The sequence below is a fragment of the Platichthys flesus genome, chromosome 24, assembly GCF_949316205.1.
Source record: "Platichthys flesus chromosome 24, fPlaFle2.1, whole genome shotgun sequence".
NCBI lineage: Eukaryota > Metazoa > Chordata > Actinopteri > Pleuronectiformes > Pleuronectidae > Platichthys > Platichthys flesus.
Window position 1 is genome coordinate 4,872,427 of NC_084968.1, and position 22,855 is coordinate 4,895,281.

The 22,855-nt window shown below is 44.8% G+C and overlaps 1 protein-coding gene across 1 annotated transcript in view; it reads left to right on the forward strand.

Annotated features, from left to right (window-relative positions):
* nlgn2a (neuroligin 2a) overlaps positions 1-22,855 on the forward strand; it is a 161,265-nt gene that overhangs the window by 92,372 nt on the left and 46,038 nt on the right. Inside the window, exon 4 of the mRNA XM_062384143.1 lies at positions 17,359-17,508. Within this exon, the coding sequence (XP_062240127.1) occupies positions 17,359-17,508 (150 nt within the window). The remainder of the gene's footprint in view (positions 1-17,358; positions 17,509-22,855) is intronic.

Genomic DNA, 22,855 nt, shown 5'->3' on the forward strand with positions numbered 1-22,855 from the left:
GAGGCCGAGTGTCGCCCACTGGTCAAACATTTAACATGTGGATTACGTGACATATGGAATGAGGCTCTGGCTTCTTCCGGTAATGCAGTTATTTTTAATTCATGACTAGCGGTGATAAGAATATGAACCATCCAGCTGCGTGTTTAATTACAGTGCAATATTTGGCATCATTAATCAATTAAAGCACGGAGAGGTTTTATAGTGGTGCTGTTACATCCCCAGACTACAGGAATTATAGAATCCCTCTTTTACACACTTTTATTTTACACTGCGTAAAGCTTTCTGCTAACATGGACACAGATAGTTAGGTATAAAATAGATCAAGTGGAGCCGTTGATTAAATGAAATGCATACGTAAATTGAACATTTGCCAGTTTATCACCGCAAGCACCTCCTCACGCGGTAATTAGACAGAAATATTTTCTGTTTTACGACAAATTGATTGTAATTTCTTACGATGGAGGAAATCACATTTGTTAAACAGTAATTTACATTTGATTCTCATCAAATAACATTTGTTTAAGTGTTATTGGGAATCTATGAGACTGCATTGTCTGCTAAGGTGCACTTAGATAAAGTGATTTGTTTAGTCAGAACGCTGCTCGCTCTGAGCAAGGCTGCCGTGAAATGAAAACTCAAAAATTCCGAGATCAGGTGGATTTATTCGTACAATAACTGCATTTAAAAAAAATAAGTGCATTCCGATATCTCAATTTCTACCAAAAGGATCACTACCATGGCTCTGGTTGTAATAAGAGTTATAAGGTTGTAACCAGGCCAACTAGCTACAAGATGAATCGGGACTATAACATTTTTTATTGAGCCATCGCAATTTATTTCGTGTTTCATGCCCGGTGTTTAGCCAATAGTTGAAGAAAGACATGAGGAAGAAATGTCCACAATGGTGGATTCTTTAGACAGACTCTTTCAACAGGTACATTATCACAACTTCCTCCACCGTAGCCATGTTTGTTGTCGTCAGAAAAACACTCTTGACTCTGCGCTGCCCTCTAGCGGATGTGCTGCTCAACAACAAGGACGGATGTATGTGGACGGTGACGATAACAACGTTTGAAACTGACGCATGAATTTTCTTAATTAATGGCAGAATATATAAGCCTCAAGTGGAGGAGTCATTCTACATTTTCATCTGCCTAATGATATGATGGAATATAATATGATATGATTAGAGCCTGACCGATATGGATGTTCGGAGGCCGACATAGAAGATACAGAGAAGTTGAGAAGAGCCAGATTCCCATACTACAGGCAACAGACAAACTGTGCTGGTTTATCGTTAAAACCATTAGTGAGGTGTTAGTTTCTTCACCCGAGCTGGATTCGCAATACTTTGCGTACAAATACAGGTCCTTTTAATTCTCATGTCAGTGAGGCGGCCACGCAGGAATGTTAGCTGACAGAGCGGCTCCCTCTGCAGGATAACCTTTGAATTGACTTATTTGATGACAAAAATAAAGTCTCCCCCGCTATTAGCGATACTACTTTAAAATTAATAAATCGGTGCAAAACTTGTTGCCAATTCTGACACTCACCAATCTATATGATGTGATACGATACGATACGCAGCACGATTTGATGTGATTATTGTAAGCAGCATATGCGTTTGTTCTTGAACACAGCATGCCCGGGCCTGTGATCAACCCTGTCCAAGCACAAGATGCTTGTAAAAGTTTATCTGTAAAATGTACTGTCCCTGCTGACCACTGTCTGCTCACAGCCGAACAATGGCTCCTCATCAACAGGCGTTTGATTAACGGCCTGTAATTCTGGCTCCGCAGAAAGTGCCTCTCCACGGGCTGGACGAGCGAGCACGGTTTACTGAATCGGCATTTTGACGAAGGCCTGGTAACTGAACATGTCGCACAGTAAAGCAGGAAATGACTTGGCTGTCACAGACCGTATTCACACGGAAGAAACGGTTTATTTTTGGCCGGCGGTGTTTATTTTTAGCTGCTGCTAATTTCTCAGGATTATTGAGAACCGGGCCTCCGCCGAGACAGAGGAGCAAGAGGGCAGGGAGGAATAGGACCAAGAGGCACGGAGGGATGTCAGTAAGAGTTATGGCAGCATCAGTGTCAGTCGCTGCCTAATTCGTTGTGCGTGTTGATGGCGAGCGAGGGGGGGGGGAGAGAGACGAAGGGGTTCATCACAGGGAGAACTTGAGCGGGAAACAACAGAGGACATTCACAGTGCTCCCTCCTTTACGGTGCGGAGGAGAGTTTGTCGTTGTTTGTTTGAGTCAGATAGAATATTTTCTCTCCTCTCTGTTTTCGTCTGCATCAATGCATTTGGCCGCGCCGATTTCCACTGCGATTACAACTCGGCTAACAGACGCTTGAGGCCCGTGGGCCACGCAGCGTCCCTTCACATCGGCCTCTCTGTACCGTGCTCTCGGAAAGATGCACGTTTGCCCGTTGCTGCGCTCGCCCCACAAACCCCTCGTTTTTGGAAAACGGCGCCATTCCTTTCTGTTTCATATGATTTGGAGCATCCTGTGAGAGGCCCTGTAGGCCTTGCACCCTGGACAAAGAGTTATATTGAATGTCCTGAGCTATACACATCCTAAAAGCCAAATCTCTAACTTGTGATATCCAAAAACAACGAGGGAACCGTGAGCAATCCGTTGTGGAAAATGTGTAGCCCGGCCTCCATTTGTTTAGTTTTTTTGTCTCGCACAACTTTTTACTTCCTTATGTGCTGAATACAAATAACTTTATAAGAGGATTTTGACTAGAATGAGGCGCAACAGTGACAAGATTGAGAGGTACATTGAAAAATGATGAAAGGAGAATGGAAAGAAAGAAAAAACGGCACGGAGCAGAACTGAGCAGCCCACGGAAGAAAATGACAAAACAGGACAAGCCGGTGGAGAACACCACACACACCCTAGCGTGACACACAAAAATAAAACACACTACAAGAAAGCCCGGCGCAGGACAACAGAATTCTTCTTCAGCGAAGGATCAACAGAACCGTCAAACCGACTTCATTTTAACATTACATCAGAGACCCGCATCTCTTGTCTCCTTCTATCTCCCCGTCTCTCGGCGGACCTGTCAGTTATTTGCCGCTGAGGCTCCCTGCCTCCCATTACCTGCACGCTCGGCCCACGTCGTGTCAAGGTTGTGTCAATACCGTGTCGAATACACCTACTCCGCTGCGTGCTGACAGATAATATTTCATTGAGCGTGAAACCTTTTTGACAAGACAAAGAAAAAGCAGAGCGGAGGGAGGGAAAGGACGGGGGATGAAAAGGATCGGGAGGTACCGCGAGATAGAGTGGGTCTGCGAGTTAGGAAGAAAGAGACGGGGAGGGGGGGGGGAGAGAGAGCTGCTTGGCGCCGTGTCGCCCGTCAGCTCACTCAGAGCTTGGGAATAAGGGCTCAACACAGTTTTTTTTTTTTTGTTTTGCACTTGGCTGGGTTTATTGCCCATGTGTAATGGCTATAAGGGACGGAGGGGAAGCAGCTCCTCGCTCACTCCTGGACCTCAGTGAATACCCCGGTGTCGGCTTTGAGCTAGCCAAGAGCTATAGTGGGTCTGTTTAATCCAAATCAATAAAGTTTAAAGTGCTCACTGAAACAAATGAAGTTTGGAACGGTCGAATTGCATTGCAGAGGAGGCCTCCCAGCAGGGCACTCGTAAGGCCAGTAATACTGAAGGAGAGTGGTGGAATCACTCTCTAGATTAACGATTGGGTGGTACACGGTTTAAAAATGGAAACGCACATTAAAGCACACTGCAAAGGATAGGAGCCTGGGAGCATTTAGACGTACAATCTCACTGAAGTGGGAACTGTGTGTAGCTCTGCCTGCTTGACTGCTACTGCAAGAGAAGATGCTGCACAACCAAGGCGGAAGGATAGATGGTATTTCAAGACCACCTCATTAGCAACGGGAGAGGTTTCTCTACCATATAAAGCCATTTTCAGACGTGAGCGCACAACGGGGTCCAGAACTTTCTCCGGACTTTGCTCGACATCGCCACGGCAGGAGATTCTCCAGTCAGACACGTTCACGATCACACAGTCTCGATCTCCGGTGCGTTCAGGGGAGGGGGGGTGCAGCAGGCAGGGCCAGGATGGGAAGTGAGGAGATCCTAGTCTTTTTGTTTACAGCACATCAACACCGGCGTCGGCCCTTATCACCGAAATATCTCCTGACATCCTCTTCGGCGTCCTCTGTGTGATTGGCACCTTGTTTTCATCCTGACATATTTCTGATCTGTTTTTACTTTTGTTATCTACGGAGACACGTCTGACTTCTTGAGTGATTTCTGAATAATCCGACTCTGTTTTTCAATCTATGCTGCCATGTGGGAACTCGAGGTCAAGAAGAGTTCCTTAGCTCACAGTTCACCCACTGCAGCGGCAGGATGAAAATCATCTGGAATATGACTCAAGAGACCGGCAAGACATTATCAGTGCTCTAATTCTGTCTATTCTAAAAGAACGACTGACATCAAACTTCAACAGTAACATTAAAACAGATATTTGCAAATCTTTCTCCTCGAAATAAATTCATGTGCAGTAATATAATCCCGACGGCAAATATGCACATAGAGAAATAAACTGCCGCTGGTTTTTAATCAACATCTTGAGGAAAGATTTTTAAGGAGAGTATCTGCAGTGTCATCAGACAACATCCGCCCATGTCAAACATGGAAGCGGGGTGGCCTATTTTTATGATGTTTCTAAATATTTAAACGATTGAAAATACTTTTGGCCGCTCCATTTATTTCCTAGTTTGTGGAAATCGGAGCAAAGCGAGTGGGACTTCAAGTGGAAGAATTCCATCGGTCTGTTTCCAGAGTGCTTGTAAACACCACGTGTTGATGTGTACCAGCGACGGTTGCGGTTCAGTTGCATAGTTACAGGGAAAATGTGGGTGTTGGAAAACCAATCAGAGCAAAGGGTCTGACAGCTCCGGAGGAAAAAAGGCAAATTTGCTTCTCCGCCATCAGATTATCTGTCAGGACAGACGAGATGAGTGAGCTGCTGATAAGCCATATATCCTCCCCGGGGCGACGTGGAGCACAAGCAGGAAGATCTCCATGCATGTAACGATGTCTGATTATAGATGAGCGGTGAGAACACACACACTCGCCCATCAGTGCCCCCCCCCCCCCCCCCCCCCCCCACGGTGGAACGTAGCCAGGCTCCTGGCAATGCAGATCCCAGAGATCGCAGCTCAAACGGCCTACCTGCTGAGGATACACACGCTCGCACACACTGCAGGAGAGATGAGTCATCCCTCCGACTGTGCACACACACGCAGTTCTGCGAGAATATGTCGAGGCAAAGTTGCTGCAAGTTATAAAAGTTCCTCTCTCTTTGACCCGACACAGCTCTCCTTAGCTTGCGCCTCTGCTCGCCGTGTTTGTGCTAGTTGTCGACACCTGGGTTGTATTGTAACTGTCACAGGGAGGCAATTAAAGAGGCATTGTTATGTGTGAGAGGGAGAGCAGTGGGTAGTGGCAGGGGTGACAGCGTTACTTAATGGGAATGCTGGTGTCTGAATGGAGTTGACAGCGGTGACTCTGTACGTCCAATTTATTGTTTTTTCTGCTCCTCCTGCAGAAGCTCACACTCGCACAAATCGAAAAGAAGATATTACTTCCACGAGGTCATATTCTGCAAACACACAAACAGCGCCTGCGTTATTGTAACTTGCACATGAATACGTTATAAAGTTCAGAACAATAAAGTAACAAGAAGTCTATGCAAAACCTTTGGAACCATTAATCAAGACAATAAGTTACAACCTTGTACAAAACAGAATATATTGTGTACTTATATTAATTTGTTCATCAGTGGGCTTGCGTGTGCCGCTGTAAACTGTAATTGCTCCAACAATAGCTTTGTTTCCTGTACATGAGCAGATTTACTTTTCATTCTCACTCCACGTGTATCAATAAGAATCTGTACTTTCCACTCCGCTACACTCTCCGTTCCACTGCTGCATATTTACAGTGTTCTTTATAATATTAAAAGTAATGAGTTGTTCCGGTGATCTGAGAAGGCAGGCACATCTTACCCTGCCTCTTGCAGCAGCACTGGTGAAGCAACACCACTGAGACGCAGCCATTATGATGTAATTATTACATCATAATGGTACACATATATACATTGTAATAGAACAGTTGTATCGTTATAAAATACTGAACTTTATTGCTGTTAGCAAAGACAACAGTTCAGCCACGATTGTAATTGATAATCCATTTTGTGTTCTTCACTGGTAGTTGAGCCTCATGCTGGTTGTTTTCTTCCGGAAGCGAATCATAGTGATGGAAAACGGACCAATCAGAAAAGGCTATGTCATGACCAAAGAGGGGTTAGGGTTAGCAACCAGTAAGCAAGCAGTTTTTAGTCTACATCATAGTTCTTAAAACTCGGTTTTAAAGGGCAGCCCCGATGTTTTCAAACTTAAACGAGGCCGGTGCCATTTTTAAAAGTCTATATTTACAGTGCACAGGACAAAATGAACATTGATGGAGTAACAAACTTAATTAATTTTAAGGCCTGTAACATTGTGAGCTTGTAAATAATCTAAATTGCATATTTATATACGTTATTAAATCAATATCAAACAATCAAAATTGTCGGTGTAATGACATGGATAGGCCACTTTTTGTAAAGACTTACTCAGAGTGCACATCTCTGTTGGGGCAGGTTGAACAAACCAGCCCCTGGATTCCTGCCTGTGTCAAGGAGGCCTCGCAGCAACGAACCCTCGCACTCAGTCAATCCCAATTAGACCCCAGACACCCCCGTGAAACCAGGGCTCCGATGGTCGCCCCGCTAATGGCCAGATCGTTCTAGCGAGGGCAGAGGGAAAGAGAGGGAGGAGGACTGGGTATAATGAGAGGTCGCAAGAGGACAGACGAGGAGGGAGGGGGACGAGGAGGGTAGCGTTGGTTGATTCCATTTCATTCAAAGACATGCCAGAGATGTACAACCACAAAGTTCAGACATGCCTGTGCGTTTTAGAAATCAAAATAGTCTTTAAGTATTAAAGAGCGACGGTTTTCTTAAAGAGATACATGTAGTTTGGGCTTTTCACAGCGGTGGAGCAAGTACTCAAACATTTAACTCAAGTGAAAGTACAAATACATACACATGAATGTACTCGATCAAAAGTGAAAGCACTGCAGAGTGGAGCCTGGTCGCGGATGCAACGCTCTATTACATCATAATGGCTGAGTCTCAGTGGTGTTGCTTCACCAGTGCTGCTGCTGCTGCTGCTGCAAGAGGCAGGGTAAAATGTGCCTGCCCTCTCTGATCACCGGAACAACACATTACTTCTAACAATCTAAAGAACACTGTAAATATGCAGCAGTGGATCGGAGAGTGTAGCGGAGTGGAAAGTACAGATGCTTATTGATACACGTGGAGTGAGAATTAAAAGTAAATCTGCTTAGGTGAACCCCAGGCCCTGTTCATGTACAGGAAACTAAGCTTTTGTTGGAGCAATTACACTGCATGCCTGGGCCGTGCTCTCAGATTTTATCAAAACATGACCAACATTTTATACAGTGTATACTTATATACATAGACTGTACCATGTAAGTAGTAGGTAATAATAAGCCTGGTACACTAAAACAGCTATATACCGGTAGGCCTAATTTGTATTTCAAATATGTGGCATGAAGTGGACCATTTTGTTCATTGATTGTTTGGTTGAATAGTTTTATTAGTATTTGGCATTCTACTTCAGGCAAGACTTTCAAATCCACATTGAAGCACACAGACACAGACAAAGGTTTTGCATAATCTGTTACCGGTCAAGCATAAAGAAAAGAGAAATAAAAGCAAAGCAACGAAGAGAGGGGGTCAAGTGAAGTCCAGGAGGCTTGAGGCCAATAGAAAGGGATGCGGAAAATGGAAGAGAGGAGGGACGTTATGAGGGGAAAAGAGAGCGAGCCAGCAGTGGGGAAGCAGGGACAATGCCTGTGTTTGTGTCGTCTTTGTCGTCACTGTGGCTTTTTGAAAGACAGTAGGGCTGTGTGTGTCTGTGTGCGTCTCTCTGTGTGCGTCTCTGTGTGTGTGTGTGTGTGTCTGTGTGTGTGTGTGTGTGTGTGCTTCCCCATCCCCTTGATTTGTGCAATTGATCTGCTCCCTAATAGTGAGCAACACAAAAAGTCGGCCTAATCCAACCATTATTTATAACACAGATGGGAAAGAGGAGGAGGAGGGAGGAGGGGTGCAATTTACCAGTAGAATTGCTACAAAAGCCTATGATGGAGAGATGAGATAAAGATAGAGGAGAAAAAACAGATACAGGGAGAGAGAGAGATGAAAAGAGAAAGGGACTCGACTGAGTGCAATTGGAAACTGAGTAGAACAAGAAGCACGGAAATGCTGGGCTCGTATCCGAGGTAAGAGAGGGGTTACGAATAGACTCTCACAGAAAGAGGCTCGCCAGCGCTAGACTAAGACAGAAGAGGAAAATAGCCGTCGATGAAAAGAGAGGGGGTGGGGGGGGGGGGGGGGCCTATGGCAGAGAAAATGGAGATCAGAAAACAAGCAAGTGGGCAAGATGAGCCAGGCTGGCGGCTGGCTGCCGGAGAGGACGAGGCTGGAGAGATTGCGAAATAGATCGAGAGCAACAGGAAGTGGGAGAGGAGGGGGGGGAGGAGGAGGGGGAGAGCACTTGCTGGGGGCGAGCGCGGGATCGAAGAGGTGGTGTGAGGGGACGGAGAAAGAAGACGGTGAGATGGATGGACGGCCGGGGGAAATTACTACTTGTGTTTTTTTTGGAGATGTTATCAAATCTAATAGGAATCAAGGAGTTTGGAAGCAGCTACTGCTGGTCCCGGTGGTCGTACTTGTCTTTTTTTTTTTATTTCCTTTGCTCTGCTCTTTTTTTCCTCTTTAAACCTCACCCACACTTAAATCTGCTGCTGTTGCATTTGGAATAAAGAGAAAGTAGATGGAGGAGGCGCTGAGCTCTAAATACAAAGGAGCAAAGGTTGCCGATGCTCGCCACACTGTGATAGGTATCTCTGACTCCAGAGCTGCAGGATCCAGATCTGACACGACTCGGTTGTTATTATATAACAGAGCGAGGACCCTATTGTAATTGCTCCGATTATTATTATCGTTGTTGTTGTTGTTGTTAGACGGTTCTGTCTGTCAAAAGGGAGTTTTTTTCTTCTCCCCAGTTGCCAATGCAATTACTGAAGCTGAGCTTTTGTGAACGCATACGTCCGAGTGGGATGCCGACTTTCTCCGCCCGTCGGGGGGGGGGGGGGGGTTGATGACGCCTCGAATTCACGACAGACGCAAAAATGAGAAAAGACGAGAAATAACTGCTGGTGAAAAAGTGGTGACACACACGTAAAGGACACAGATAAACATATCAATAGAGCTTGTGGCGATAAGAGCTGTCGACGAAGGAAGTCATGTGATCTCCCCAGCAGAGTTAATACATCACTTCCTGTCATCCGCCTGCTGCACCCAGCCTGAACAACACCCCTTTGCAGAGAAAAGGCAAACTGTCGGTTAACTCCGAGCCGATTCTCCGGGGGAAGTGCCTTCACATGATGTATGTTGTGATTTGGCGCAACACAAATAAAGTTGTATTGAATTGAATTAACACCCACGATAATAACAGGCCTGCCTCATCTAATTGCTGAGCAATCAATACTTATATATGGCCTTCCACAAGATGGATGCTGTAGCTTCTCCGCTTGCTTCCGGGCTGTAGGGTCTGTTGGTTCGTTCTGTAGAAGCATATTGAGCTGGGAGGTGGATGTTTGTTCACTGTGGCTGGAAGTGAAGTTGGTGTAGACGGAGTGCAAACAGCACAGGATCATCCAGACTCCCTGCTGGTCCCTACACAGCCCAGAGTGTAAAAAGCTCAGACAGAAGGAAGGGGGAAGAAGCAGCACTCTGTATGTTCTTACTGTGTGTGTGTGTATGTGTGTGTGTCTGTGTGTGTGTCTGTGTGTGTGTGTGTGTGCTCGCTCACTGTGAATTTTCCAGACATTTTCCTGCTTGCTTCTCACATTGGTTCTCCTGGATATATTTGACAAGGGGTGCTGGCAGGAACAGGAAAAGCGCACCAAATTTGGTTTTCAAGCTTTGGATACCGATGTACCAAAATCACTAAGTTGCCATCAGTAAAACCAAATTTAAGTCGATGTAAAACTTTCTAAAAGGCAGACTCTGTTGAACGTGCCTTTTTTTGTGAGCACATTTATCTATTCCCCCTAATATGACTATCCAATAAACCCTAGAGGCAACCACATGCCATATGTCAATACACATAATGAGATAACGTGTCGAAACAGGTGTTTTGTGGGGTTTTGAAATTGCCTGTTTGTGTTAAAAAAAAGAAGCTCTACAGTGTAATAGATGTTTTACAATGCAATATAATTGTAAATTATCTTCATGTAATTATGCAGACTTTAATCAGGACTTTAGGAGGTTTGCATTATGATAGACGCTTGAGAGTCAGCTGCCATTTCAATGGAAGAAAACCCAGACATCCCGCAGCACCCGTTCCTGTTCGGTTCCTTTGTTTCTATACGGAGTTCGATGTTATGAGAGAATATTCCTCTCAATGCAATACTACCGAGCAGGAAACTACCAGGTTGAGCAACTGAAGGCAAATCGATTGGTATTAACTGCAAATTCTAATATGATCTACTTTAGTTTAGTTTAGTTTGTTTGACCAAAAACAGGAAAACAAAATAGCATAAATGAATAAAAGTGACACAAAACAAGTGAATTCTTTCTGTATCGACGTTAGAAATTAGAGCTGTAGCAGTTTTTTTTCTTTACAGTTAGGACTATAGAACATGCCCTTACGTCCAGCGGCTTCTCATAATGCCAATGCACACACATACGCACACACACACACACACACAAACACACACACGTCCCAGATGCAATCAGTATGGCCTTGATCCATTGTGTTCTAATGATTAAGCCTTAGCCCTGCTCGCTGGCCTATAGGCCGGCTCCGCTGCTGTGCATCTCATCACATCCCATTCATCACTGCGCGTCCGTCTTAACCTCCAGCGCTCTATCACACGAACCTGCCATTGACCTCCTATTGACAAACACACACACACAGTTGCAGTCATCACATTCGCGTGAGGCCTCCACACAGTGTGTTGGGAGAGGACATTTTGTGCCTTTTTCTCTGAATGTGGTTCATTTCAGTTGCTTTACCGACTCAAGGTCCAATGCAAACGCACAAGTGGGTGATTCTTGGCGGCCACTGGCTTTTGTATTAATGAAAACAAAAGCCTTTGACAGATGAGCAGAGGAACAATATATTTGATTTTGCCTTACAGGTCCAGTGTGTAAGGTTTAGGTAAAAAGGATCAGCAGAAATTGAATATGAAATAATCCTAATTTCACTAATGTGTAATCCTCGTTTTCTTGTTTTCTTTAACCTAGAATGGGGCCTTTGCATTTAAATACTTTATTATGACATCAGGAGGGGGGTCCTCTCTACGGAGGCCGCCATGTTTTTTTCCAGTAGTTCAGCAGAACCATCAACTTCACTACTAGATGCCACTAGATGCCACTAAATTCTACACACTGAACCTTTAACTGTATCTTCTATACAGGTATAAATGTATTTTGCTCAACCAGAGAAAACATTCCCTTGCACAATGGTCTTTTCCTAATGCAGAGGATGAAGCCTTATTGAAGATAAGCACCATAATAATTTTAGTCCATCATGATTAAAACTGCAGGTCACAGGAATTCAGAAATATCTATTTTACCTCCATTTCACTGTTACAATATTTTCACCACTCCCTAACCTTTGTGTTAATTGGACCACTAGTACAAAGTGCCCGCGTGTATTTGCACACAGATGACAGTTCATCATTTGCTGTGAGCAATTTCCTTATTATTACTGCTCAGAGTAAAAGGTCAACATCTATCTACCTCACGCCTGCATGTGCTCGTGCACACACACACACACACACACACACACTCACAGGCCCATCCATTCTAATGAAAATGAAAATAGAAATGGTGAGGCAATGCACAAATGTTGAGCCTATGCGGGAGAAAAAAGCTCATTTGTAGGAAGTGAAAAATACATAAATCTGTACAAGATATTATTCCCCCTTGTGTTGTCGTTTCATTACAACGTGATTCGATATCTTTCTTAATTATTTCTCTCTGTAAGGAGAGGGCCCTCCGCTCCCAACTCTAAATGCTCAGTTTATGTGGAGACGATATATCAGGAGGCATTCCTGTACTCTCTGCTTTGTTTAGAAGTGATAAATGTTTTTTAAATGCTGTGTCCTCCACACACACACACACACACACACACACACACACACACACACACACACACACGCACACATACAGTTGATGTAGATCCCATGAGAGCCGAGATAGGCAGGATTTGGCTCATGTTAATCCATGGTTCACCCCCAGCTCTAATTTAGTATATAAACAAGAAAACATATTAATGTAGACTTTATAATCAGTGTCATGTCAACCCCCCACTAAAGGTCAGCTGTACGTATGAGGCTTTTTCCACTCCTCTTTCGCTGAATTTATCAAACATCATCTCCCTAAAAAATCAACACCTGACAGACGGCCGCTCTCCGTCCCCGCGACCCGTCAACCAGCCGATAAACGCAGTGGAGATGAAGACCCGCGTCTCGTCGGGAGATCAGAGGGTGGCATCTCGGAGGGCGGGCGGTGGGTGGCGCGCTAAACTGGAACGCTCGACACAAGTTTTAGAGCCTAATCGTCTCATTGTCTCCGTTCTGCTTGAAAGGATCAGCAGCCATGCTAAGCTCCTCGGGGGTACCAGTCCTCAGCTGCTCTCTGCCATCTTGCATTGTCTTTGTCTTGCTGTTGTTTGTGTTTGCTGACTAGAGACAGTTTTGTTTTTTACTGGCATCTTTGAGGTATTTGATTCTTTTTTTGATTTGAAGTGAATGGATGTTTTTATTTTGTGTTTTCAGGTGTTTTGTGTTGTCCTTGATTCCTATTCTAATCCTTGAGTAGACATTATAATAGCACAATGGAAAAGTGACCAGGTGAAAACCAGGATCACTTTTTTCCACTTCTTCCCCATGTTCAAAAATATCTGGTTGTTGCCGTCTTGCTAACTCTGACCAATCACAAGTACATCGCAGCTGTCAGTCATGATATCTCCGCCCCATTTTACCGCATCAAATGAACAATAAAAACTTACAGGAAGTGTGAGAACTCGGAAATACATCAGTGTTAAAAAATCTTCCTAAAGTGACAGGGACCATCTTTGAGAAAAAATGTTTTGATGTCCACTTGAATTTTTTGGCTTGGTCCATGTCCCATCCACTTACATGAAAGAGGCGGGGTTATTAACTATAATACATTAGCCACCAGGGGCGATCCAGATGTTTTGGCTTCACTTTTTGGATGCTGTCATTTAGTTCATATTATATACTGCCAATGAATAAGAGGGCATAGAAGCTGCCCCATGAGGCACAAATATGATGCAAATCTTTTTTAAACTATCATTGTCAAACATGGTTGCCATTTACAAATATTGTTAAATAATTAAAACAAATGCAAAAGCCAAAAACATAATAATCGCTCAGACACCGTACCAACCCTATTATATGTTATGGTATGTCAAGAGTGTAGGTTCTGTAGAAGGGACCAGAAACTGATATTTAAAGTTGTCACATAAATATGATGGAGGGAAAATTAAATGGATATAAAAGTAAAGAAGCTGTTAGGTGGCATAAAATTCAATGTAATAACACAACTTGCAAACTGTTAATACTTACCCCCAACATAATAATGTTGACGTGTTGTTGTAGCTCTGCCGTCCTGTAGTCGTACGTGTCATCAGTAATGAAAGACGAGTCAGCGCCATGTCATGATGAGTAAGCCCCCTCTCTGTATCACCTCATGCCTGTGAGGAAGTGTTTACCATCTGTCGATAATCTCAGGATGTGTAGGATTTGTTGAGGCTTTGCTGGATGTATATTCTGGACACTGTCCCAATAACTGCCTCCGTGGCACCACACATCCACGACACGTTGTCATGCAGCTCCTGCTTTGTTTCTGATTCGTGGACGAGTTGTGAAAAGTGTTGTCCCAGTAGAGCTGGTGATCTGATTAGCCTGCTGCCTGAAACAAATGCATTTTCGTGTTTTAATAGATAAATAATGGAACATCAGGGTTCTTTTTTTTGCTGTGGTCTGTTAGGAGTTTATCCCATTTGGCTAAACACTGGCCCTTCAGTGGGCATCGCATGCTAAAGTTTTTTGTTGTGACAGACACACGACAGAGCCAGAGGCAGAGAGTGGGAGACCGAGAGCCCGAGAGAGGACAGGAAGAGGGAAAGAGAGAGGGAGCTTGTAGCCCCCGAGGGCCCCGGTCCGATCTGTCACTGTGCCAGAACGATTCGCCCTGTAACTGATCCGTGGACACAGAGTCTACAGGTCAACTGTGACAGCCTGCTTGGTGTGTGTCTTTGTGTCTTATGTGGGTGTGCGTGGGCGCATCAGTGCATCTGCATCCTGTCTCCCACGATGCCAGGGGCTGTCAGTCTTCATCTATTGACGCAGAACACAGATATGTGTGTGTGTGTGTGTGTGGGTGTGTGTGTGCATGACTTGTGTGTCTGGTCATTGGCCGCTAACGAAATGAGATTCAGGTAGGAGACGCGGTGAAGGGCACCGCGGGGTTAGAGATCCACGAGAGCAATATGTTACCATGGCAACAGTCAATGAGACTTTGTCCACGTGAGGGTGGCTCATGCAGGGAGGGCGAGAGAGAGAGAGAGAGAGAGAGAGAGAGAGAGAGAGAGAGAGAGAGAGAGAGAGAGAGAACAGGGCAGAAACAAGTTGGATTGAAGCAGTTGCCATAGCGACTCTCCATTGCAGCTGCCTGCAAATTTCTCTCTCCCCAAGTGCAGAGTGTGACGGCCTGACTGATGCACCAGTTTTGGCGTCATGGCCGCGTGTACGTATGACTGGCCCGGTGGAACCGCTGGTGTTTATATATACACACTGTTTATTTGTAAATACTGTACATGAGCCGGTTTCCAAGGTAGCCAGACGCCCTCCATCTCTCTTCCCCACTATCAGATCCAGCAGCGGTTATTTATGTGGTTGTCCTGCACTGCTGCTCTCTCACATCCCCAGGCCTACACACACACACACACACACACACACACACACACACACACACACACACACACGCGCGCAGGAGCCAACAGGGGCTGTCGCTGTGCCACACTTCTAAGTCCTGTGTGCCATATGCTCCCGTGGGCTCCTGGCAGGAGTGTCGCTGCTCCCAGTCAGGAGAGACTGGTTCAAACGAGGGCCCATAGGGGGCCATCCTGCACACACACAGCTCGGCGGGAGCCAGCATATGCTGGAAACTCCCATGACTGACGTCGACTGGGTGTAATCTGCATGCGTCTATTCAAGATCGATGCCAAAATGTGTCCAAGGAGTTTGGGCTCTCAGAAAACTGTCATTTTATTTGTTGATATAGAAACACAATTCCAAATGTGGTTAGAAGAAGGAATGAATGAAATCAAACACCTTAGTATCAAGACATGAATGACCGATAAAGATGATTCTTAAGTCTGATTGTCTGTTAGACTGTGTGTAAATAGTCTGTATTTATATAGAGCTTTTATTCCAGAGCACTCAAAGCTCTTTCAGTACAGTTTTGCCATTCACCCATACACACATGTGGGTTTGGGTCAAGTATCTTGCTCAAAGACACTTTGGCAGAATGCAGGAGACCTGGATCGAACCGCAGACCTTCTGGTCAGTGGACGACCCGCTCTACCTCCTGAGACAACCCACCCTAGGAAAATTTGATGATGTGTCGTCCAATGATAGAAGTGACATTTTGGTGTGAAACTTTTCCATTACCTGTCCTTTTTCTCACCGCGAGGCAGGCTCCGCTGGCAATTTGTGTTGTGCAAAAAATATGATCGCGTCCACGAAAACTGCATTGTCTGGAGATTCCCCCCCCAGGGGAGTTAGGACGGAGAAATTGCTTGTTAAAGTCGTCCCTGCAGCTCAGGAGAAGCTGCGATTTGCATTCAGGGGAGATTTGAGTTCTAAAGTGCAAAATAAAACGAGGAAATTATAGCAATTCGTGGCAGACATGAGGAATTAAGAGCCAGTGCCCTTTCATTATCATTATGTGCCGATTTTGCACAGAGTGCTCTTCAGACATCAGCATAACTCCGACAGGTTTTAATATGTGTCCATCCTGGGGCCTTTTTCTTCACCTTTAAATTGTGCCTCTGGAGCCCTGTTACTTTCTGCCTTCTGTTGTCCCAGAGTGACTTTCTGCATGTGGTTAAAACTTCTTCTTCTTTGCAGCAGGCGTGCACAGTAACCCTCTGAGGAGGAACGCTCCCTCCTAACTGGCCGCTAGAGACTGTTGTTTGCAGGATCCTGTTTATATCGTTCTTAACTAAAAATCCAAATGGCTGGAACAGTCATTCTGTTTGTACTGAGGGACAAAACCTCCGTCTTCCGTAGCGTGATGATGTCATTACGTCTCAAAAGAAAAGTGGATGTCAAAAACTTTTCATAGTTTAAATAAACGTGTTGAGTGTGAACAAATACTTTGTTCATGTTACAATACTTGGAAATGTTCGGATATTTCTATAACTTATGATTTTTATAGTATTTTTACAGTATCTTATGAGTTTCTTGACTTACATTACCTTATAGCTGATGTTGACCAGAGTTTACTGATATGAAGCTTTTGAAGACGCCCAAAGAAGAATCGCAGTAAGCAAGATCAACACACGGTGGATCAAAGGGTCGACACCAACATTTGACACTGTCACAATAAAAGAGCTGTTGTGCAAATGACTGGCTCCACACGTTCTCCATGTTTTAACCAATCGCTCGTGTCGGACCAGGTTTTCATTGATAGGATCGCGTCCTTGCAGCTCAATCCGTGCGTCCTGGTGACATGAAGACTCTCAGAGGCCGTGAGACACAAGTTGGCTCTAATACGCGACACCACTACCCTGTGGTTTTCTTCAAGGCGTTATTGCTTTAATCAGGAAACGTTTGATTCGATTCTTGCAGGGGTGTCTCCTATTATTGCCTGTTGCTGGAATCATTGCCTGAAATCGAAATTACCTCAAAGTCATTTTTTGAGAGATGACTCCCGGCTGCAAGGAACAGTGCAGTTACTGTGTTTTCATCCAGCCGAGCAATTTGCTGTTTTCACAGTATATTAGGAGCTAACACAATGTGTGATCAAAGAGAATATGAGAGGCATAAATACAGTTATTGACTTTTCCACCCCTCCTTTCTGCTCGCTAATCTCTCTCTCTCTGTGTGTGTGTGTGTGTGTGTGTGTGTGTGTAGATATCCGTGACCGCAGGAAGAAGCCTGTCATGCTGTTCATTCATGGAGGCTCCTACATGGAAGGCACCGGAAACATGTTTGATGCCAGCGTCCTCGCCGCGTATGGCAACGTGATAGTGGTGACCATGAACTACCGGCTCGGCGTACTGGGTAAGTGGCCTGGGCGCTTTCTTTTCCCACTGCAAAGACGATTTCTCTGTATTTTCCGGATTGATCGAGTCAGTGATGGACGACATCGATAGAATTCGTCAATCTAATGGAAACCAGTGCACTTGTTGATCCTGAGAGCTGACTTTCCCCACAAACACATTGCAACCACTCCAAGGGAAATCTTGGAATTTCTTTAACTGATTCAGACCTAAGCTGCCCTCTGAAAGGAAAAAAAAAAATCTGACACCCAGCCTGCTGAAAACCTGAGGCTTATCTGGAAAACTCTCTTAAAACTTGAGTTCTCAGTGTCTGAAAAGGAAGGACACAGACAGACGGATGAAATACAAATCATTTGAATTTCTAAAGTGCAGTTTTTTTATTGCACTTCATTGTCTTTGCTGGCGATGGCTTGAAACACACATTATTTTTTATTGAAATAATAACTCAATTATTCGTAGCACACGTTTATGGTGTGGATATTTATGAGTCTCGAGTCCTTTCACATCTTGTCAAGTAACTGCAGGACTATTAAAGTTTAATTAAAAGAAGGTTATTTAGTCGTGAGTGGCCTGCACATGATCTGTATTTCATCTTTTATCAGTCGTATGGGTGCAGCTGGTAGACACACACGACTTTAAACAGATTGATGATGTCGCCCCACCTTTAACCTCATCTTCCACGTGACCACCTCTTTGTTATTGATTTTTCATCTGAGTGAAAGTCAAGGGGATCAAGCATGCAAATCACATGCCGATCTGGGATTTTAGCGGCACGACCCTTTGCCTGCATTGTCGACCTTCGAGGCGTCTGTTTTGCAGCTTCATATATTCTATAAAAAAAGTAAGATATGAAAACGAATAATGGGAGGGCCGAGTCACAACGCAGGTTTGTGATGCATTTTGGTACTGAAACAGTTTCCCTGCTAACAGGCATCAGGAATATCACATCAAGCGTCTCGTCAACATCACACACTCTCATCATAGCTCCGTGAGCATGTGACCTTAGCCTTCAGTTAGCTAGTAGCTACCTCAAACTCAACAAAATGCCTAAAGCTAATGAGTTGAAGCCCAAACCTTGTTACAATGCATGTTGAGTCACAGTGATGGTGAAGGATTTGTAAAGTACCTGAGGTGGCTCTACTGGCCAATGCCCGCTGAGCTCGCTCTGTGATCTGCTGTAGACAAGTACCAAGTTCCACCTCAGCTCTCCAGCACCAGCCTGTCGACCTTTCCCTGGAAATACACCCCACTTCTCCCCTGTTACCCGCCACTCTCTGTCTCACTCCATTGAGACCAAGTCATTTAGCGTGGAGAGGGGGAACATGCCTCTATGGAGGCAGCTGCTAACCAAAGGAAACTAAGTGCATTAGATATTTCATTAGCCAAAGAGAGCAGGTTTTTGGAAGCTGTTTCAAAATAGGCTCCTTCACTTTGATTTGTTTCGTTTCTTTCCTTTTTTAGATGTCATTTTGTTGTTCTTGCAGAGCTCCTACACAGCCTTTCCAATGGGGACAGATTTTCATTTGCATATAATTGCTTTAAGGGTTTGCTTTTCAATGCATCTTTATTGAGTTCATCAGCACTTCTCGCTTCAAGTGCGTAAGGAAATGCAATCTAAAATGTGAGATCCATGAAGCCGCCAGGAAACCACGGTGTGACAGGAGTGTGTTTCCTCGCTTTCAGATGTCTGTGCTCTTACTCAGCTGATTATTGAAATCTTTTCCCCAAGGAGCTTATGTTTTCAGCCCTGTGTGTGTGTGTGCTTCTTGGTTGGTTGGTGTGTTTGTGAACAGGATTATACAAAAATGAGTGAACATATATCAACCAAAGTTGGTGGAAAGATGCAGGATGGCCGAGAGAATACAAAATTTAATTTCTGTTTAGGCCCCAGACTTGTTTTCAGTTTTCAACGTGAGATTGGACATTTTGCTACTTTTTAAAAAGTATAAAACTCCGGCACAAGCACAGGCAAACTTTTACGGCTGGAGAAGCCTGGTCCAGAAATGTCTGTGCTTCTCTTCTGTCAGTGACCCTGAAGCAGGCTAAGAAAAGATGTCTATTAGATGGCTAAATGTCCCTGGAACAGCCTGAATTCTATAATAATTGAATCGGATTTAGGTGATGGAAATTTAAATGAACACATTCTCAATGGGCCAGTGTTTCACAGAATATAAAGCCGGGCAGAGCAGCCGAGTATAATGAGTGAACCTTGTGCAGCTTCTTACTTCCTTTATGCCTTTAAATTTGAATCTTGGAAAAAACACACAAGCTCGTCTGACTCTCCACCTCACGTCCCTCTAGTGAGCGTCCGCTGCTCTACTCTTCCATCAGCCCGCTCCACTACACTTCCCTTTTCCCTCCCAGTGCTTCGCCATTTCTACCACCAATTTAGATCTCCTGTCCCCCCCCCCCTGTGGCAGCTTGGCCATCAGTCCATCCATCTTAAACCCTTTCACAGCTTAAAACATTTAGTGCATTACAGCACCGGCCAGGACAGCAGGTGTGTCTTTGTCTGCTTTGGCCATCATGGCTCCAAAAGTCAGGTCTCAGGTTTAAAGATTTACAGTCAAACTGAAATTATGCAGTAAAAGCATTGTTGGGATTAAATTGAGTCACTTTAGATTCGTGTTTAACATGTGAGTTATGTAATTAAATTCTGTCTCTCTGCTAATCCTTCTCCTTGCGTCATTCACGGACCTCAAACGGGAGCATTAACTGGAAAAACAAAAGGAAATCACGCACAAGCAGAGAGGAATAGAAGCAATAGAGGTCAAGGGAAGAGAAATCCACACACTCTATCTTTTTTTTTTTTTTTTTCAGCTGACTGATTGAGAGATGTGATCTTTTCACTCTCTCTCCGCTCCCACTGACATGCTTATTCTACACAAACTGTGGAGTCATTGACATAGCAGGACAAGCCTGCCCCTATCCTTATACTAAAATGGAAATGTACCTGTCTGCACTCCAGACAGCGAGTCTCTCCAGCGGCGGCAGCAGACCCGGCTGAAGTGGCGGCGGACAGAGCAGCGGGCGGTCTCTGCGGGGAATTCTGCCGAGTTAAATACGTAATGAAAGGCTTCACCCGGCCACTGAGCACTTGACCTTGCCTCGGATGCCTTAGCGACAGACGTGCTTACAGTACATGCATCACCTCCACCCTGATGGGCTTTTTATATCCCTCCGCCGCCCAGGAGCGAGGGAGCAAGAGGGATGAAAGTGAGACAATGAATTCATTCAGACGTTAACTGTGGTGATGAGAGCAGAGAGGTGGAAGAGCGCGGAACAGAGCTCCGAGCGCTGTTTGGGGCTGTTTGTGGACATACTGTATGCACTGTGTGTGTGCGTGTGTGTGTGTGCGGAGATACACACTCATGAAATTGGGTGAGAGATTTTGAGAGATGAGAGCAGTGACGGTGGGAGAGAGATGGGGGAGAGGGCAGGGAGCAGGGGGAGGAGAGAGAGGGGCTGCGTTCGCCCGTGATGCTAAAAATAACACCTGCAGAGCTGTTTTTGAGTGTGCACCAGAGCAGACATTCATCTAGAGCACAATTCTGTGCACATGGCACACATTAGGCCGGCCCATCTATTCATTGCAATGACCGCAACACACACACACACACACACACACACACACACACACACACACACACAGAGGATTGAATGTCTTGCGGTTGGGATGAATTCTCCTTAAAAATGCTCTGCCTCACACAGTCGTACTGAGTGTGTGCCGGGTGATATCGACTCTGTGACTTTGAGATAGAGGACAAGCTGTTCCACTATTTTCTGAGAGGGGATTAGCACCTCTCTCTCTCTCTTTGTTCCACACACACACACACGGCTCACATTCCCATGGGCAGGTGAGGTGCCAGCAGACGCCCTCCCGCACTGACACACACATTGACACACTCGCATATATGTTTTCAGACAGCTCTGACAGATTCCTTCAAACCGCTCCCCAGACGTTCTTCCATTTCTGTGAGTCCGTAGCTTTGATCTCTCACCCTACGTTCCTCCTGCTTTTTCACTTTGATTCATTACCTCCATAAGGATGGCATACATTTAACCCTCTAACACCCATTGTTAACCCCAGATGTAGAACTTTGAAATAAAAAGTTACACAAATATAAACCTTTAACACATGTTATGATGGATTAGACTTGTGTTATTTGGGTTGAGCCTTTGTGGCCGTGAAAAGAAGCTCCTGTGTGACAGAGCGTTTCAAGTTGTGATAAAAAGTTGACACATATTTGACTGACGATTAAAATCTCACCTCAAGTTCTTGCTATAGAATAGACAGGCCGGAAAAGAGCGGAAAATCTAAAGCACAAGAAGGGTTTGTTTTAATGGGAGGAGTATTACAAAATCGACCACGCTCTTGAATAAAGATTTATTCAATTAATGTGCAATTGTTGCAATTGTTTTCAAGACTTCTTTGAGATTAGGGAGAAGAATACCTAGTTCGTGATGCCACCCGATTTCAAGATGGGTCAGGATTTTAAAACTCATGTGGCACTTTTTGCCCCGTTGTTCACACTGCAAGCATGAGTGCTCAATTCTGATCTTTTCTAGAGCAGATGCTTTTATGTAGGTGTTTCTACATTATCCCTTAAAATGTGGCCAGTATCAGACTCCACTGTGAACTGGTGTTGAGCCTGATGGCACCCCCGTGCTCAGAAGAAAACCCAGACGACCCCTCAGTTACATTACATTCGTAGGTCATGACCTATAATCCCCCTTAATTTGATTATGGAAAATCATGAAAAGCAAACCGAATCATGCATTCAAATATAAAAGTAGATGAATTCACTTTTATATTTTCCTGTTTTCCTTTTATCTGAGGGCATAAAAGAGTGATGGGACAAATTACGCTGATGTATGCTTCACATGTCGAACATTCAGCTTTGTAAGTGAGGAACCAGGGGCTGATAATAGCCAGGGATGGATCATCATTACCAAAGGGATGACAACCACTTGAATCATCGCGTGGCGCTGTGCGGCTGGGTCCACTCACTTTCTCACAGGAATGGCGGAGTTGTTTTTCGGGGGGGGGGGGGTTCCATGAATCTTTACGTTCAGACTGACACTCATAAAGGCAGGCTGTGGAGCGAGTGCAGATGCATGATACATGAGCTAAGCGACATGATCTTCGTGTCTCAGGACCAACACTAACATTGCCTTTGCGCTCTCTGTGCAGGCAGCCAATACACAACAACATACGGCATCAGCATACTACTGTATTTATTGTGGATATAATTGTCCGCTGCACTGTAGTGTACAATGAATGAGCCATAGCTCTGTGTTCTGTGTCTTGGTCTTCCCGTTTCTTCCACCTCAGCGTTCCTGAGTGA